Here is a 14508-nt window from a genome sequence, read left to right on the forward strand (position 1 = left end):
TTCAGTATTAGTACATGGCAATTAGTTTTGATACCATTTGTATTGACTGAGTTATACTTTCAATAAAATTCTCTTCCTAAGAAGCATCTGTGGTGTTGCATTGTTTGAGTTGATCAGGGGTAGTCAAAGACCTGACTCTACATGAAGGTTTTTGCTACAAGAAGACTTTATCCCATGGACATGATAGTAGTCTTTGGGTGTTTATATACCAAAACATACCATGCAACAGGCCATACTGTGAATGTGTGTGTTTTTACCTCTTAATATATTGTGTCAATCACTGATTTATCCCTTATTTTTTGATGGAAGGAAAACAAAAAGCAATTTCAAGAGCAGTAGTATTTACATTGTTAGGTACTAAATGTTACTACAGTATTGTATAACTTCTGTTAGTCCACCACTTTCTATCTGTATGTCACACTTCACATGTACTTACTGTAGTTGTAGGTTATCTGGATCTACTTTTTGTTATGGTACTGATAGATTTAATACTATATCCACAGCTGGGGTGGAACACGGTTATCATTGAGTATTGTCATATTCCTTCTTAAAATACTGGTTGTCCTGCACATGCTGTATCCAAAATATACATTTTAAATCTTAGTATTTAAAAATATGCAGTTACATACTGTAGAAAGACACAATTCAAAGAGTGACCATAAACATGCTAGTTGGTAAGAAAAGTGTTTCGAATTGGGTTAAGTGTAGTATATCAAGAATTGAATCACTTTTCCTGCGCACATAAACACCCACATGCAATTGGAGGTTATCAACTAAGTTTCATTTAAAATGGCATTGTTTAGATGAGCACAGGCACAATAGCATGTGCTGTGTGTATATAAGGTACAGGTTAGTTTGACCTCGAGATGGAACAGTATATATCACTCTCACCTGTACGCATGCGCGATTTCGATTACGTGGATTTCCACTCTGATAGGAGAAGCAGGCGTCTGGCAAGTGTGCCTGTTGAGAGCGTTGTGTTGCTCGTGATCTTGCTTGTTTTCAACTTGTAGTGACCCACAGTGTTTCTGCGTTTTTTAAAGTATAAATGTTCTGGTAAACCTAAATACTCATCACAATGCTCATACTTTGACGGTTTTTGTTTATTACCGTGGATGCATTTTATTAACAGCAATAGCGGCTTGTTGAATATGTGTTCGATGTTTGATACAGTTCTTGTAGTAGAAAAACCAAGGAAAACACAAAAGTCAAAGTGCAAAGCGACAGTTATACAGATTCCCTTTAGATCATTTTAGTTGGAAATTGTAGTTTTTATTTTGAGGTTAATGTTTTTGATACTGTACATTTTAAACGGCACACATAATTATGCTGAGGTGGGAAGTAAATAGCAACGTGATAAACATTTACAGTGCAGACTATTTTGTATTTATAATGACTTTTCCCAAAGCAAAAGATTCCTAAATACTACCTTTTATTTCTTTGCATCCATGTTTTAAGAATGAAGCCTACTGTTTGGTTTTCTGTACCAGCAATTTGTCAGTTCCAGGCTTTTGTGTAAAATTATATATTAAATAAACGGGAGAAAAAAGAATTGTGTTCCACATTATTCTGCCATGTATTGCAACTGTGGTACCTACCACTCAGTGAGAGAAAATTGTAAAGTGTACTTTAATTGAAACCTCCCGACAGAAGGCGTATAGTTTTTTTTTTAAAAAAGGTTTAAAACCCCTACTTTAGTGAGAGAGGTCCAGGGTTCACACCTACCCCTCCGCCTGTGTGTGGATTGCCTCGCCCTGTGTGATGGGCCTGCCTGCGGGAACCAAGATCGCTGCAATAGTTAAATACGCGTAAACCTGTGAAGAAAGTTTTGTAACTGCTGATACACAAGTTGAGATCCTGGAATAAGAAGTTAAAAATATGGAGAATTTCTATCTCTGGTGGTATTGTGAAGGTCTCTAGGGAAGTTATCAGTGATCAATCACGTGACAGCTAGCTACAAACCTGCCTTATATTGTGGCTCAAGGTTTAGTATATGATTTTGTGTTTTAAGTTATGAGTGCTAGATAACAAACATCAGCCTGCAACCTTATAAAAATACTTTAGAAATCTTTTATTGCTGGTTTCTCTAAAACAGACAACCGGTTCTTTGTTTCAGAAATGGCACAGCAGTGAGTCACTGAATGTATCATTATATAACCAGCTTTATAAAACCCCCAAATGTTTATGCAGGATTGAATACAAAAATAAAATAATTAATTAATGGTGTCATTAGAAATAATAATAATTACATTTTTGGAGATTAAGCGGAAAAGTTACCCAAATCTGAAGAAATCCTATAAAAAAAAATACCCCCCCCCCCCCCCCCCCCCCCCAAAAGAAAAAAAAAAAAAAAAAACCCCCCCCCCCTAAAAAAAACCCCAAAACAAACAAACAAAAAAGTAGGGAGTCTGTTGGTAGACATTCCTGAACTCCCAGCAGTGTTTGGTTTTCGTGATCTGAAACAGACTTTTTATTCACCAGTAGGATACAGTGTGTGGTTCACTTCCCTAAATCCTGCTTAGTTACCAAAAACATTTACTGAAAAAGAAGCACTGTGCACGCTTCTGTTCTTTCTGTGACTATAACTGGTTGAATATGGCCACTCTTCTGGCTCGACTGTTCCTTTTTACCTGGCTAATCCTGCCTTTCTGTGCGACCGAAAAAGCGAGACAGAGAGAGAGAGCTCTTCGCCAGAGGGATGCTGATTATATTGAAAGAGTAAGTCGAAATATTGACGTGTAACGTTATATGAAGTTTGGACTTTTTTTCTCTACTTTTTATGGATGTCTATTTTTTTTTTGTTGTTGTTCTACTACATAATTATAAGACAAATGCATTTCAAATGTAACATTTTATTCATCTACGTGTGTATTATTAGTTACATTTACTGTGCATGTTTTTATTATTAATACATATTCTTCCTTAAATTCTAGTCACGTGTTTTTTTTTGTTTTTTTTTTAATAAGAAAAGTCGTGTACACGTATTTTGAATTGGAATTTGCATTTGAAAATATTGTACAGGCTTTTCTTCAGCTGGATGTCTATAAAGCTTTCACTTCCATGACCTTCTTATTACTTATTTCAAGTATATTAAAACAATTTCACAATTGCCAATTTCATTTAAGGACTGTTCTGCTTAACAGCAGCTTTCTGTAAACGTGTCTCTTTATTCAATTTGTAGGCTCTTGGCTGTATGTAACTTGGCATGCACAGCGTCCACCGTTTTTGTATTCAATGAAGATTTTACGTAATTATGGATGTATTTTTGTGTATGCACGCAGTATTTACCGCATGTTGGCAGCACAGCTGCATCTAATGAACACACATTGACAGTGTGGCAGTATACGGTTATTCTGCTGAAACATTTTTAATGTGTATTCATTCTAACAGTCTTACTTATTATAGGATAATTATTTTTGCAAGCGGTTTTCCATGTGTTCAGCTTTTATTTTTCCTTTTAATTACATTTGAGGCAGACTGCAAATAGTCCTGGGTGTGCTTCTACCCTTCCAGTACAATCGTTTGGTACAAACAATTACTGGTATATCTGTCCACAGTACCTCTATATCTGTCCACTTCATTACCACTAAAATCAATTTTACAACATGCCAGACATGCAGCTGTTGGAAATTCTGAGGAGCAGGAGGAAAAACACAAACTTTGACAAATCAGTCTGCCACCTGCCATATTTATAATATTATAACGTTATCATGTGCTAAATAAATTACTAGGAAGTCAGATTTACCACATGTGCAGGGTATATGAGAACTAAACTATAATATTTAAAGGGAATTTCAATTTGCTTCCAGTCAGCTGATTTGGACACCTTTTTAGTAACATTCAATAAAGTGTACAGTACCATATGCTGCAGAAAAGTTATGCCACTGAAATTAAATTTAAATCCCTGTGTTACTCTGCAAAGCACAACCATTGTGCTGCCACTAACAGGAATGAACAGCAATGGCAAAACAGTGTATTTGGTCCTGATAGAGTAGCACACTGTGATATGGTTCTGCAATGGACTACCATTATGAATTCGTTCATAGCATTGTTAAACTATTGGTATAGTCAAACATGAAAACGCACCATAGACTGGCCTTGTACTACCTAATACCTATAATAACGAAACCATTTCATTAACATCCTCGCTGGTCAATATTCTTTAAACCTGTTTTATGTGAACTCTATGGGGTACATCAAGTTGTCCTGCCAATAAAAATACATATATGCTTTTTAAAGTATTGCAGAGGAAACTTAACAAGGGAGAACTGTAAATGCAGTGAGTAAAGGGTACATTGTAGCCACTTCATTTTGTGAGGGTGAGTTGTGATTTACACTGTTTATGTCGCCTTTTAGTGCACTGGAAGAGATATGGGAAGCCAGAATTGTACCAGAAACAGAACTGAAGCCTCACAGCCTTTTCATGTAAATGTGGTAACATTTTCATTTGAATCCTCCCCAAATTACTCCCAAACACTCCTGCACATGTAGGTTTTCTATGTGTAGGTCTGTTTGAAGGACCCCCACCCCCCTCCCCTTGCTATAGTGCAGTCTCTGCTGCTCATCTATCTATTTTTTTTTTCTAAATTCTTGTGCTGAATTCTGTGCTTGAATTTCTTTCAAGATGTTTCAGGCTATGGCCTGCCTCCTTTGTTCCAGTGGCGAAACATCATTGATGAAAAAAAATTAAAAGAATTTGCAAAAAGACATGCAATGTTAATAATATTCATGCAAAGAAATTTGATTCATATCCCAGCTAGGGGAGTAATTTGAGCTCTGGCATTCAGAACCTGTCCACTGCTGCATGTGATATCCTGCTGAGTGCATCATGGTAGTTGCCTCTGTTTACTGCAGTGCCTACATCTTCAGCTGTCACTTGCTTGCACTGCAACATGCTTTAAAATGCCTCATGTAATATGGATTGGTTGATTGCAAGAACTTCTGTTTTTTCTATGTACATGCCCAAATACCTTGGAGTTTTCGAAATTAATTTGAATTGTATGAGATGTGGATCTCGGGTAACACTCATTTGATTATTATTTATATATAATTCTGTATTATACCATCAAGGCAATCTAATGGAACAATACATATTGATGTGTATTTAAAAAAAAAAGAATAATTGGAATCCCCAAGATAGAATTACAGCATTACACACTTCCTGTTATTTTGTATTCTAAATACTATTTGCACTTTTTCATAGGATTTATAACCCGAAGAGTTTTTTGTCCAAAAATACATATCCATGTTCTTTGCCTCTTGACACAGCCTCGATACAGCCTTAAGAACAATTCCCCTAGTGATCATACTATTTACCGTTATGAAAAACGGTTTTTACGGAAGTCACAAAGAGCAGGCTTTTTGACTTTTCAAAACTGCGATGTTGTATTAACTTTAACCACAGCTCCATCTGTTATTTTTAAGTGTTTATGGAAGGAGTGAGATGCAAATAAATTAACAATTTAGTTGAAATGTGTGGAGTTTTTAACGGTGTGGCTGGTTTGAAATGAATAGCCCTGTTGTACCGTATAATGTATAATGAGAGCAGTGAATGTGATTTAGGAGACTAAAGAAGAGCTTTTTTGGGTTTGTACTATTTCAGAACTATTGAGAAGAACAAGTACTATTGCAAATGGTAGCATTAAAAGTCAGTTATTAACAAGTCATATGTAGAGTCCAGAAGATAATGTAAAAGGTAATGCCTGATAATCAGGGTTTTATTACCTTTACTGGTATTGTATCATCTTTAATTGACAGATTCCTTTACCATTCAAATGTTTTACTGTCCTTCCATTCTAGCTAACGGTTCTGCAGTCATCCACCACCTGATTGGTGGATAAAAATTCTAATGTAACAATGAAAATGTCTCCTTGGTTAAACAACTTTCATTTAGTATGTAGTATTGTAAGCAGTTAAAAGTGTGATGACCAGTATTTAAAACAATGCAGAACCACCTCAATGTGAAATGCGATGCTATCATCTCTATGTTTTGTTGAGGGTGATTTCTCTACTCTGGTCCGATGAGACAATTCCTTGTGTTATTGGCACTGGTCTTGTCTAGTGCACTGCCAGTTGAACCCATTATGTTTGGCCTAACCTAATGACCAACTTATGATCGGAAAAATGTCTTTCTCACATTTAACACGGACACATATGTTATGCAATACATTTCCTATTTGAAACCTATATTTTTAATTGGTCCTTGCTGCTCAGATCCTTGTAGGTGCTTTACATGGTTCTGTAGGCCTGGATGGTTAGTAATGTATATGTTCTGTAGATGTACAAATAGTTACACGTCAAATTAGAACATTATATTTTCCCATTGCTTTTAACACGCAGTTATTGGGCTTTATCATAGCTGACCATGGTACTACCAGTGAACTTTATCTACGCGGGCAAAGAAAAACACCCAATCAGATTGTAAGAACAGCAAGGAAGGGACAGCTGTAACCCTTCCCTTCCAGCTTCCCTTTTTTTAAAGGAATCTAATGTTCTATTTTGCAGACATCAGCTGTATAAACAGTCTTGGGTTTGTGTACTAATCATACTGCTTTGGGCACGGCCCCACATTTGTGGCCTGCTTCATGTTCCATTCCTTCAAAACAAAAGCAACCATAAGAAAATGTTTTTCTTTCTCAGTTTCGGACACTTTTTGTGTATACTCTGTGTGCAACGAAAGCACCCACCTACTCTTGACTCAGGTTATTCAAGGCATTTACCCCAAAGTGCACCTTTTTTTTGAAAGGAAAATAAAACTGTTATCAAATAAATCAAAACTCACTTGTAACAAGTGACTCAAAAGTACCCTTCATTTTGTATTATCCCATGCTTATACTTAACAAGATGACCAGGTTTTTCTTTTTATATACAGTACTTTACCATACTTCTCTGTGATTTACCATGCTTTCACAATACTTGCTTTATTACACTATACAATGGTTTACTGTAGCATACCACAATCAATGTTTACAAGGAAGTTTAACAGCTTTTCTGTTCTTTTCATAAAACATGGTGCAAGTTGACACAGGCAAGTCACGGTGGTAATGTGCTATTTTGTACTTTGTGTTTTCCCATGCATTACTATGATGAGCATCTCAATCTGACACCAAAAACAAAAGAAAGTGTTCCGAGATCTCCCAGGTTTGAAAGTGTGTACTGTAGAAGGGGTTTGTTGGTGCGAAAGAGCATTACTCGCATGGTCTCACGTCAGATTATAATCGGTTCTCTGTGATTGTTGTTTCCTTTCCAGTATAATGGCTGCATGCAGGGCCCAGCTGGCACCCCTGGTAGAGACGGGAACCCTGGAACGAACGGCATCCCTGGCACACCAGGCTTCCCTGGTCGTGATGGTCTGAAAGGGGAGAAGGGGGAGTGCGTGAGGGAGAGCTTTGAGGAGCCATGGAAACCAAATTTCAAGCAGTGTGCATGGAAATCCCTTAACTATGGTATTGACCTTGGCAAAATCGCAGTAAGTATACAGCATGTCAATTAAACAAAAAAAACATATTGGCCCACTGTTAGTCATGTTGCCATATATACACTTTCACATGCTACTGCATCAGTACCAAAAGCCCACTGCCTAACTCCCAGTTACTTAGTGGAACAAGATTTGTATTTTAGTTTATATTTTTCAGTAATCTCACCCTGGGACCCTGCTGTAAGATTTCTGCAATAGCATATGCCAAACAATCCAGCCTCCCCTTAAAAAAGTAACGTACAGAACACTGTGTTAAGTCACAGAGTACAGTAAAATAAGATGAGAAATGCATAGCATTAACATGGGAAAATAAAGATAAACAGAAAAATGAGGTTTTAGCAGTATGCACATTTAATTGCTGTTTCCCCATTAAGAGAAAGTTTGCCCAACGCTGTTCTGGTTTTAATTTGTGGTACAATTTGTTTCATCACAAACAAACCCCTTTTCTACACATGTTTAAGCTTTAAAACTTGTTTTTGCTCTGCTGTCACACACCCTACCAGTCTGTCTGTTTATATGGCTGGTAGAAATTTCTATAAAATTCATTTGAAAATGTAAAAGCAGATTTTAAAAGATGTAACTGACTGTACTGGGCTAGGCTGCTATCACCAACTACTAGTTCAGTAGTACCAACAGTCGCAGGCTGATTGTTAAAGCTGTGTAATTAATGTTTTTTGGATCCATCCTGTAGTCTATGTAGTACCTGTCAAAAATAAATATAAATTTCCTAGACCTAGGTTAGCACTATTCTTGGACTACTTTACTTAAGGTAACATTAGGTATGTTAATGCTACTCATGGTCTTTGAAACTTTAAGTAAATGTTTAAACATGTTTTAACTTTAACATATTGGGAAATTTGAAACCAATCAAAAACACCATCTTGAGAAGCCATCTATTAGAGTGCTGTTACTTTTTGGTGACACACTGTGCTACAACATTTATGTGGATGAGCAACTACATGTGAACAACATCTGTGTGTACATGGAAGACTTTGAATACATATTAAATAACCTTACACTGTACACATCCTACTGTATAAACACTACAGCTGTCATTATATTTCATTTAACATTAATCTTTCATTTAACATTTGAAAAACTCTTAAGTTATTAACATTCCCACTAAATATATCTACCCTTTCTGTAGGGTGATCCCCTTGCTGATTTCCTTGTTTAGTTTTTTTGTGTCAGTTTTAGAATAGTTTTCTTCCAGAAATGTAAAACCTGACAGTGCAAATCTTAAATCCCCTCTATTCTGCAGGAATGTACTTTCACAAAGATGCGCACTGACAGCGCTCTGAGGGTAGTCTTTAGTGGCTCTCTCAGACTCAAATGTAAAAATGCCTGCTGCCAGCGCTGGTACTTCACATTTAATGGGGCAGAGTGCACAGGACCACTGCCGATTGAAGCCATTATCTACCTGGACCAAGGCAGCCCCGAGTTTAACTCCACTATAAACATACACAGGACCTCTTCAGGTAAGGGTTTCCAGATTAACTTTAAGAAGACAAAACATTAGTTTGTACAGAGTCCTGCTTGTATATTAGAAATGTATTGGCCAATCATCTGAAACCCTCTGCTACAAAACTTAATTTAAAGCGCAACTGGACATTCCAACAATACACAAGAGAAGTCCTTAGAATTTGACTGAACTGGAACAATTTTGCATTGAAGAATGGTCAAAATCACTAAAGAACCATGACAAAAGCTCATTGACAAATATCCTAATAGTTTAAAAAAGGTTATTATTGCTAAAAGTGCCTCAACTAGCTATTAATTTAATTGTCCTTGTCAGGGTATGAATACTTTTGAATTAGCATTTTTGGAGTTTTGCAAATAGAATGCTGGAATAAATCATTTCTTGCATCTTTTTTCCTCATCCACAAAAGCAAAACTTTTGCTACAAAAGATTTTTCCAATAATTATTTGTATTCGAGAATTTTTTCTTTCTGCCATTTTCTAATATGATCACCATCTTTAAACAATTTCAGCCTCCAGTATATTGTTAAACATTATGATATATGATACAAATTAAAACGTGATATTGTTTAAAGATCATGCTGACAATAAAACAAAGTAAATATTTCAATGTTGTCTGTCATTTGCAAGCATAACCTGCTAGACTATTGTCCTTTACAGAATGTATAGGCAAATCAGCTCAAGTTTATTGCAAGAGCAAAACTGTATTTATTTATTTATTTATTTATTTTTAACTGCAACCAAGATGATCTGTATTAAAAATATAAAATAAACTGCACAGTGCTGATTCTCCCCCCCACTCCCTCCCTCAAAGTTTTAATGCTGTAGATGTGTTTATAAGCTAGGGCCAGACATATAAAAGGGTCTTCTTGAAAACTTTGGAGTTGAGACAAATTAGTTTTAGGGTAACTACAGGGAGCATCACGCATACAAGGAGATAGTCCTTAGCGGACTGGGAAGACTTATTAAAGGGAGATCGTTGTCCTAAAATAGCCCCCAGAATTATAGCTATTATGTGACATTCGTTTTGGTCTCTCCTTTTAGGCTGAGGACTTGCAGGCAACTTAAATGCCCTACAATTTGGCCCAGGAACAGTACCTAAGGGATGATAATAATTTAGTTATTTCATAGTACCTACCCCAATTCTGGATATGGTATGCACAGTTCAATTTTCAGACTGCAATTACTTTGTGCGACTTCTGAATAACCCTCACTGTGTATATTCAACCATTAGGTAATCAGTAATCCAGATGTTTAAATTTTGTACTGCCATAAATGTTTTAGAATTCCTTAGTTTATGTTTTTTTAATGGATGTGTTTATGTGATGTAGTGATGAAAAAACAAACAAACCCACTATTTGTCAAATTTGACCACTAGAGGTATAGTAAGAGTATCAGTTAGCTGCACTTACCTAAACGGTTTTATGTTTAAAATGTATTAGTTCGTTAACATTTATAGGAGTGTAGAAATATAATAGCTAATTTACATCCCCAACTTTGTAACCAAAACTAAACCTGTGTCTAGATGTTATTGCTTAAATATGTTTTTACAGTAATCTGTATTGTACAGCGGTTAGGAAATGTCTAGTCATAACTCATTCCAGACAGCTCTGGAGCGACAGTGCCAGAGATCAGAAATGGAGCGTAGTGTGCCCCAGATAGGAATAAACTCCTACTTTAAAACTGTTGGAAAAACTCCAGGCTTAGAAAGCATGACATAAGAGTAAAAGCATGTAGGTCAAATAATTAAGCACATGGGAAACCTGGAATGTCTGCTCTGTAAAAGGAGTTATTTCCATGCATATTTGATTGATTCAAAATCCCCAATAGGGTTAAGAAGTTTTGTGTTGCAAAAAAATATATATTTCCACGTGGTTGAGATCACAAGTTAGGCCAGTCACAGTCACTGTCACCCTTATTGTATATATATTTCAATTCTTCAGCTTCATCTAATCATCCCAGGTTATTTGTCTATAAATAAGACTCAAATTCAGGTAATCCCTTTCCATTTTTGCTGCATTTACAACAGCAGATCACTAGATGGCAGCGTGCAGCTCAAATTAGATGTGAATTTAATAAGCACTACCTTCTGTTTGCAGTGGAAGGGCTGTGCGAAGGGATCCATGCCGGTCTGGTGGACGTTGCTGTGTGGGTTGGTATTTGTCCAGACTATCCTCGCGGAGATGCTTCCACTGGCTGGAATTCTGTGTCTAGAGTCATCATTGAAGAACTCTCCAAGTGAACTACCTGCTTTCAGCAGCTTCCAGACACAGTTTTCTTAACAAGGACATCTCTTTTTATTCATGTTTTAATGTTGCCCCGTGCAATATGAATCTTGTCTGGTAAAGGGATCACTGAATTTAGCCTCAATATTTTATTCTTTGTATGCCTATTAATTAAATGAAACATTTACCTTACTGAACAAATGCAACTGGTTCCATTGTATACACATACACACATCACTTTATATCAATATTCAGTCGGAATATTTCACATAGATATTATGAACATGTCTTCATAAAGCAGCTTAGTTTCCAGAGTGTAATTTGCACAGCATGCCAGAATTGCTTTTTGGTACAGTATTATATGACTATACCCTCAAAATAATTATAAATTGTACTTTACAAGAAATTTGAGTCACTGCAATAATTAAAAATATAAAAATAAACACGACTCAAAGCATCTGCTGGAAGACATAATAGAGCCTATTTTAAATTAAGTGCATAGCTAATTTTCTGAGGAATACAAATAGCTACAAACATGTTCCAAGTAGTTTCTTTCTAGATTTATACTGTTAATATAGTTTTAGCATTGATTTAGCACTTGCTTCGAAAAACAGGGCAGTCACATTTACACGACCATATAAAGTATCAATCGGATTCAATCATTCACATTAACATTTGGACTGTAGTAATATCAGTTGGAGCCCAAATCTCTCTCGCTCTCTCTCTCTCTCTCTCTCTCTCTCTCTATATATATATATATATATATATATATATATATAAAAGGAGGTCGGCACAGGTACCCATCGGGTTTTAGATAAACCGACCCGACCTGGGTCTCTTTTTACTATCTGGGTATCGATTATTAATTTGAGAGTTTAAAGAAAATGTAGAAAATATGACAATACGGTTGTAAGTGTGGGTCTCTGGCAGGCATAATAAAGACAGTGTTAAAACAAACTTTTGCATTTAGCCTTTTCTTAGCTGACAGGATAGCAAGGTTTTACAGAAAACAGTAACACGCAGGGTAACAGGGTATTTTTCAAGAGTATCCGGTTCTGGATTTTCTATCCGTCAGGACCTCCAATAATATATATACACTACCGGTCAAAAGTTTTAGAACACCTCCATTTTTCCAGTTTCTATTGAAATTTACACAGTTTAATGTCTCAATGTACTCTGAAATTAAAGCACAGAACAAATAAACAATTGGAGATAAAAAAGAAATCATGGAATCGTTTTGTTTAACAAAATTCAATCTAAATTACTGACTCATCAAAGTAGCCACCTTTTGCAGATATAACAGCCGAACACACTCGTGGCATTCTTTCTACAATGGAAATCAAATATTGTTCGGCCATTTCATGATTTGAAGCCTACCATCTTGTTCTTTTTTTCTAAGGTAGTTCTGACATAGCCTGGAGGTGTGTTTTGGGTCATTATCTTGCTGTAGGATGAACCCCTCACCAACTAGGCGTATGCCAGAGGGTATTGCATGGCACTGCAAAATGCTGTGGTAGCCGTTTTGGTTCAGGTTGCCACTCACTCTGTGCAAGTTGCCGACTCTGGATCCAGCAAAAGAGCCCCAGTCCATCACGCTTCCTCCTCCATGTTTGACAGTTGGTGTCACACACCGAAGAATCATCCTTTCGCCTACTCGACGGCGTACAAAAACCCTGCGTGATGAACCGTAGTATTCAAATTTTGATTCATCGGTCCATAAGACCTCCTTCCAGTCTTCAGTAGTCCACTGGCGGTCCTTCATGGCCCAGTCAAGCCTCTTTTTCTTATTTTGCCGTCTTAGCAATGGCTTTCTTACTGCCACTCGACCTGTCAAACCTGCAGCTCGCAGCCTTCTCTTCACAGTTGAAACTGAGACTTGCTTACTTCGACCAGTGTTAAGCTGTTGTCTTGTAAGCCGCCCATCACGCAAGCTGTTGACTCTCAGAAACTTGTCTTCTGATTCTGTTGTGGCTTTGGGTCTGCCAGACCTCTTCCTGTCAGAGTTTCCAAGTGCCTTTTGATGGTGTAGGAAACTGTACTCACTGACACCTTGGCTTTCTTTGCAATTTCTCTAAAGGAAAGACCTATATTTTTAAGGGTTATATTGGTCTGTTTGTCTTCCTTTGTTAATTGCCTTTTTCTCGCCATTATGATAGCAATATACTACTTCCAGCAGTACAATACTGTCCAAATAATGCTTAAGAGGGTGTAGTAACAGTCTGTTCCAACTCTGCTTATATACAGACAGAGGGTTTGTAAGTAATCAACAAGAGTTGGGACACCTGTAGGAATTGCTAGCATCAACTTTCAAGGCTTAATTTACTTCCATTGCTGCAGAACAGCTGTAAGTTGTTAACCCATTACTTGTTCCCTGAAAAAGGACTTTTTGTATAACTGAAATGTACATTATTTTTCAGTTTTTGGTAACCTAAACTTTTTTTTTTTTGTTTAACTACTGGCAGTTTACCGCTTACCTTTGACCCTTTTCAGGTTATTCACTGGACTTGAACTGCTTAAATTTCAACAAAAACTGGAAAAATGGGGGTGTTCTAAAAAATTTCCGGTGTGTGTGTGTGTGTGTGTGTGTGTGTGTGTGTGTGTGTGTGTGTGTGTGTGTGTGTGTGTGTGTGTAAATAAATAAAAATACACACACATACACCTATACATGTATAGAAGGCCATAGTCTTAACACATCAGTTACATCCTGAGAAAACTAATTTCCAGTTTGAAATAAGCCAAAGCTCTTCCAAACACTTTTCAACCAAACAAATTACTTGATACAAAATGTCATTTGGCAAGTGTATTTAGTTGTGCAATGGGGGTAGCTGGTCCACTGGGCAGTCAAAAGCATGTAGAGTCAGGAACAGGCACTACATAACCTCCTAGGAACCCCTACATAAACATGGCTATACGGTTGTTGCATTTAGTACTGACGTTATGGGGATAAAACAGGGCAAAACAGAAAAATTAAAAAACTCACACTTACATACATAAAGCTATGGCCAAAAGTTTTGCATCACCTAGAATTTCAGGATTGAGACCGGATTTTTTATTTATTTATTTTTTAAAACAACTACATGAACATCATTTATTTAACATCATATAATCAAAGAAACTGCTAAATGATAATTGGAACACCACCGGAAGCCACAACAGTAGTACTGTACAATATTTCATGTTAGATTTCGGAATGTCAAGTTTTTCTATTTGTCAGTTTTTCATAAAGTATATGGAAAACTACAAAGCGGAATGCAATTGAATATGTTAACAACATTATTCAGCATGTTACATTCGATTATGAAGGAACATTAGTTAATTCTATAGGGT

The 14508-nt window shown here is 36.6% G+C and overlaps 1 protein-coding gene across 2 annotated transcripts; it reads left to right on the top strand.

The window, feature by feature from the left end:
• Positions 1 to 2479: 2479 nt before the first annotated feature.
• On the top strand, positions 2480 to 11373 carry LOC121313257 (collagen triple helix repeat-containing protein 1-like). Of its 2 annotated transcripts, XM_041245597.1 has the most exons (5): positions 2480 to 2718; positions 4357 to 4425; positions 7250 to 7468; positions 8739 to 8955; positions 11056 to 11373. In XM_041245597.1, exons 1-5 carry the CDS (start codon positions 2596 to 2598, stop codon positions 11196 to 11198), a joined length of 771 nt encoding a protein of 256 aa, XP_041101531.1. In that variant the 5' UTR covers positions 2480 to 2595; the 3' UTR covers positions 11199 to 11373. The 2 variants fall into 2 exon arrangements, with proteins under 2 accessions (XP_041101531.1, XP_041101532.1); XM_041245598.1 differs by lacking the exon at positions 4357 to 4425.
• The last annotated feature ends 3135 nt before the right edge of the window (positions 11374 to 14508 follow it).

Source organism: Polyodon spathula, chromosome 3, assembly GCF_017654505.1.
Source record: "Polyodon spathula isolate WHYD16114869_AA chromosome 3, ASM1765450v1, whole genome shotgun sequence".
Lineage (NCBI taxonomy): Eukaryota > Metazoa > Chordata > Actinopteri > Acipenseriformes > Polyodontidae > Polyodon > Polyodon spathula.